This window comes from Schistocerca nitens, chromosome 2, assembly GCF_023898315.1.
Source record: "Schistocerca nitens isolate TAMUIC-IGC-003100 chromosome 2, iqSchNite1.1, whole genome shotgun sequence".
Classification (NCBI taxonomy): Eukaryota; Metazoa; Arthropoda; class Insecta; order Orthoptera; family Acrididae; genus Schistocerca; species Schistocerca nitens.
In genome coordinates, this window is record NC_064615.1 from 797,539,833 (window position 1) to 797,545,832 (window position 6,000).

The window sequence follows — 6,000 nt, forward strand, 5'->3', positions numbered from 1 at the left end:
TTTTCCCCTTTTTTACATAAGATAATGCCAAGTGCTGCTCTTTGGACTTTAACGCCTTCAAAGCTTTTCACTTCCTTTTTTCCTGCTCCTTCTCCTGCTTCTCTTTCTCCTTCAGTTCACGATATTCCACCCACTTGTCACTAGTCACAGCAGTGGGTGTTCTTTCTTTCTCTTTGTGCCTCGTTGTTCGGGTTCTGGCCAAGTGATGACACTTTCAAAAACTGTTGCTAATGATTTTGGTGGTGTCACTTGGATACACACTACATATGGACTATGGTTGGATGTTGGGGTACCTGAATTATGTGAAATACTATTGGGAGTTGTTGATATATCGGCAGAAATAAGACTGTTGGTGGGTGTTGAAGGAATATCTGAATTTTGTAAAATGCTGCTGTGTGTTGAAGATATGTCAATATTATCAACATTTTGAATGGATGAAGGATTAAGTCTCTGTATTTTGTGAAAGATTCTCTGTTGGATTATCTTCAGAGGGAGGTGCTATGCTATCTGTCAGAATATCATCAGTGTTACCACTAGCACCATGCATTCCAACCTCATCAGCTATTTTTCTCCAGAACTTGAAAAGTAATAATGCTTCTTGATTTCCTTCCCACTCATGATTCCTTCTCTTGGATGCTCTGAACTCATCTAGAAGGACAGGATCAATTTGCTTTTCTATATATGAGAAATGACTCTGAAGCTCCTCATTTGTCTGAACTGTGGTTGAGGCTGGTATACTACGAACAACTATCTTGCTGTAATCTACATTGTTCACATTAAATGGAAACAGACCAGTTGACCTGAAAACAGCACGAATATTTGCCGCCATTTTAGGTTCAGTAATAATTTGTGACAGAACAGAAGATACATCAGATTTTGAAATTTCAGTGCCATTCTTTTCAAATCGCCATTTCTGAACAATCTTCTTCCACATTTGTTTCATAGGTCCAAAGACAGCTACATCTAATGGTTGCAAGCTGTGTGTAGAATTAGGATGGAGAGCAACTAGAATGATCTGATTTTCCCTACAATATCTGCTCAAATGAAGGAAATACAGAAGCGTCCGATCTTACCCGTCGGCTTTGACCGATGACGTCACAAATACCGCGGAAACGACCATAAACAACAATTCCAATATGGCGGATATAAAAACATCGAATACGTATTGTAAACACTGAAATACACAAGTTTCACAAAAAGCCTAATGACTGTAACGGGACAAGCGTGGGAAATTGGGGTTTTTTGGGTGGGGAGAAACTAAATATGTCGTTATGCGGTGGGGGGAGTCTGCAGTGCCCCCCCATCCCCCCACAGGCTTCATTAGTGTCAAATCAATATTTTCGAATCATAGGCGGCCGCTGCCGCGGCCGCATTCCAAAAAAAAAACTCCCAACCTAACCTCAAGTGGGCTACGCTACAGATCAATATGTTCATCAAATTGATTCATATTACGTATACATGTTCTTTAAACAAGAGTACATCAAACCATGTATTAGGTTTTCCGCGCCGTAATGACGTCACACACCACAACACGCTTACGTCACGGGTCAAAGCCGACGAGTAAGATCGGACCTTTCTGTTGACCCCAAATGAAGTGTCAAATGAGAGCTGAAAATACTACTACAGGCTGGGGAATTTCAGCTTCTTTCAAGAACGGATCAAATACATTAATTATATACTCAAAAAAATTCACCTGTCACCCACCCATTTTCTGTTTTTCCAATGCCCCAGTTTGGAAGAGCTGCTTTCACCAATGATGTTGGAATCCTTGCATATTTGAACAGTGTTAAGGGAGGAGCAAATTTTCCAGCAGCATTCACTGCAAACAATGTAGTAACGTTATCTTTGTCAGAGTTACATGACTCATCATAAACATGACGGCCACGAGGACCTATGATTAATTTCCCTTTAGGAGCCAGAAAAAAAGAAGTTTCATCCATATTAAAAATTCTATTTGGGTCACTTAACACATCCATATCATTTAAAGTGATGGATACTTCGTTAAACCAGTTTCTTATTTTCTCTTCTGTAACAGAACCTCTAGCCCTATTGACATATTCTGCATGTTTTTGTGACAGAACCTTGTGTCTCTTAAGAAATCCATAACACCACTTTTCTCCAGGTCAATTGTTGGTAAATGTAGCCTTACAACTTTCCATATTTGCACTCTCAAGTTTTAGCACACATATTTTCTTTAGTAACTGGAAATCCCATGCTAGAAGAGTCCAAAACACAGTCCACCAATTTTTTTCAATTTGTTCTCCTAAGACAGAACGTGGACCACAGTGCCCTGTTCTTGTGGAGATACACCAGAAATTTTGTTTCTTAAAGTTGTCCTTGGAACTTTGTACAACTTGCTTGCAGTAGCAATCTTCATTCCCTCATCAATAGCCTTTAGAGCTGCTTTAACTTTGCTGGGAGAATACTGAAACCTCTTATTCTTTGGTTGACTCATTTTTCCTATAAATAATGCATAAAGATGGAGTTAAAGAATGTTGCATATTTGAATAGTGCCTATCGTATATTTTGTATCTTACAAGCATAGGTAAATTAGTATGATATTCCAAGACAATACTAACAATGAGGTATATATTGATATAAAAATACCAAAAATAGTTTAATAAGCCTATTTACATACAATTAGCCTAGTGTAATGTAGGACAGAACACCAATATTGATGTTTTAGTATCAGTTATTAGAAATGGCCAAAACAGGACATATATATATGTCTCCACTTATGGCCACATGCATGGCCATAACACGGAACCAGGGCTAAATATGGATCTGTTAATGGCCAAATACTTTTGATAACATGTTTTTAGGCTGAGCCATATAAAACTTATAAGAAATGAAAATACAATGTCTTATCTTACCTCCGAACAGATTAAGTTTCTTCTGATGTTTTATTTAAACATATAAAATACAAAAAGACAGATCATGTGTTGCTTAAAGAAAATTTCTGCAAAACCCAGCTTCTTCAACACTGATCATTTCACAAAATGGTGTCTCCAAACAAAAACAGACAAAAGAATGATTATGTTGACAAATGAATAGAGCCTTTCACGAAGTTTATAATAATCTATGGTAGAACTGGCTGGTATTCCAGAGAAGGTTATAAATTAACCTTTGACATCAAGGTGGCCATAAGTGGAGTAGTGGCCAAAACTAGAGCCTTCACCCTAACATAAAAAAAATCAGATGTGTCCTCACCTTAATAAATAACGTTCTATGAAGACGATTTCAAACACCATTCTTAGTTGCTTTTACCTGAATATATGAGAGCTGCCATTGCTTAACCAATGAAGTCACAAGAAGACATATGAACAGTCGAAACAGTTTTAGGCTACACAGTTTTCAACCTTCAAACTAAAAACGAAGAAATGCTACATTTATTTCACGATTATAAAAGCTCAATGGCATGTAGGCTACTACGTGCAATCAATTACGCAAGAATATGATGTCGTGTTTGATTCTGTAGTTATCCATACTGTCCATAATCTGATTCTGCAAATCTTCCTTTTGTTTAGCAGTGAGTGGCACTCAATGCATTTCACACAAAATTGTGAGTAGACGCTGTATTTGTATTTCAAACAATATTGCAGAAGACACAGCAATCAGCTTCTTCTAACGTTGTACGCAGTCCAGACTAAAAACTTACTAATCTGATATTCAAGGAGATGTAAGATTTTTCACTCAATAATCCCTATAAATCTCAAAAAACACAATAGTGATAAGAAATGCTACTACAGGTTGACAAACAGTACCGAAGAAGCTACATTGCTGAAGTATTAACGAATCTTACAACTAAAGTGTGAATTCAACGTATCTATGCATGAAACTAGCAGCTCCATGTTCATCGATAAAAATGTACATATCATTAATAATACTACGGTTTCTTACTAAAAACTTTTTTACCTTGACGACTGAACAGTGGCTGTAGTCACTCAGAATACTATTCAGATTCCAGAAGTTGCTGCAGATAATTGGTTTGTCCAACTGATTTGACTCTGCAACTGCGATAAACTTGTGCTTAAAATGCACATCTGGTTGCTCCCTGTAAGTATCTGCCTTGATCCAGAATCCTGAACAAATGCAAACGTTGCATGTTAATACACACGATTCCTTTTCTAGGGTCTCCTATTACACATTATAAATTTAGACAATCACCGTAACTTCGGTACGCTATAATTAAGGGTATTATTACTGTAGTTCCCGTAATAAATAACACAAAAACAGTAGCTTTAGAACAAACAGTAGCCCTATACGTACACACTACGTTTTGAGTAAACACATTGTATACCGCCATAGCAGTGTTATTGTAGTGTTGCCAACAAACATTTGTTTCGCTTCCCTAGTAACAAACATTGTTGGCCAGTTGATTTATTAACAAGTTAATATTAATTTTAAAGGTACATATTGAAATAACGGAATTATTTATGTAATTTCTTGCCGTCTCTGTTTCCAGTTTTTATTATGTGCAGTTGTATATCTCAGGTATGGCATATCGTTGGTGAAGAAACAATACCGCATAAGTAGCAAAATAAGAATTTTACACGAGAGACAGAAAAGTGTCTAAACTGCCTAATACATTTCACGGCGGCGCTAAATTTGCATCGCAGCACTACAAGGAAATATTGGATCAAATAAAAATATGAAACAAAAGAAAATACGCTTTAGAAATCTTAATTACGGCACATAGGATGAATTGTCTCGGTATTTATGCGATGATCTGCAACTTACGCGGTATTTGTTTGTCAGTCTCCCCGCACGACTTGACACATTTACGTTGGTATTTGGTGCTGAGAAAGCTAGTAAGAACACGTTTTGGAGCATTAATCATTTTTATTGAAAGATTTCATAGAAACATTTTAAATAAATATACTGTTCACATAGTTGCGATAATGTCAGCACATTTCTTAAAGAAAAATCCTAAACGTCACTCAAAGGAGCAACAGAGAATTACATTGCACTGATACTCGTTACACAGTTACCTCCGCGATAATTTTCATTCATAAGCAATCTTATCATAATAACTATGACAATCTTTAAGAAGAACAGATTTAAGTTGTTGTAAATGATCCCATTTAGATTTCTTGATTTTCCGACTTTCCTTGTATAGTTTCGGGAAGCAAACATCTCCAAGAATTTTCCTCGGACGCCTCGGTAATTCTTGTCACACCTCGTTGAAAGAGCACTTATAGTAAATAATACCATTTGGGCGGTACTGTAGCGCCCTCAGATCGGTAACTGTAGGCTAATTTTTTACAGCTCTTCCAGACCTAATTGAGTCGTACAGCCACAAACTTTTCTCTGCGTAGTTGATGAAAAATCAATAATCTAGGTAACGGACATCGTATGGCTATGGCTAAAATCGTGATTCTTTAGATATTATAGTTATTGGCTAGGAAGTGTAACTTCACGTCCTTTAAGCTTGCACTCAATGGAACTGTGAACTGAGTCACATTCCATCTGAGTATGACCTTTCTCCAAAAACTTTTGTGTAATCAATACTCCAGTATCAATTGCTAATCTTAAAAGAGCATTTGATAATATCACATTTCTGTTCTGATATGTGCAGCCGTCAGAAATCAGAATACAGAATGACTTGAACGGGATTTTCCTTAATCGTTCTGGATAGGATGTCCACGATGCATTGAGGCAAAACATGATGCAACCAAATCACCTTGCGTTTCATCGAACCAGTAACATACTGCATCACGACTTTCTAAATTATACATTGTAAAGTTATGAACAGCCAACTTTGTTTTATAATAAACTGCACTTGCACTTAAAAATGGAGCTACTTTCACAGCCTGTAAGTCCATGATGTACACTGAGCAGAGCTTCTGCTGGGCTTCTTTCTTGTCAGCACATTTTTGCGTCCTTGCCTGCTCTTTCCGTTTTGTGTGTCGCTTCTACACGTCTTCACTCAAGTTACCAAGCTTGTAACTACAACACAAGTCACACTGGTCTTTCTTGGGGGAAAATAAGCTAATATTA

General features: G+C 37.1%; 1 protein-coding gene across 2 annotated transcripts in view; it reads right to left on the reverse strand.

Moving 5' to 3' along the window:
• LOC126237056 (transmembrane protein 231) overlaps window positions 1-4,307 on the reverse strand; it is a 37,786-nt gene extending 33,479 nt beyond the window's left edge. For both annotated transcript variants that reach the window (XM_049946836.1, XM_049946837.1), the window contains exons 1-2: window positions 4,168-4,307; window positions 3,916-4,082 (exon numbers count right to left, since the gene is read on the reverse strand). In XM_049946836.1, the coding sequence (XP_049802793.1) occupies window positions 3,916-4,082; window positions 4,168-4,306 (306 nt within the window). In that variant the 5' untranslated portion in view covers window position 4,307. The remainder of the gene's footprint in view (window positions 1-3,915; window positions 4,083-4,167) is intronic.
• Window positions 4,308-6,000: the final 1,693 nt, after the last annotated feature.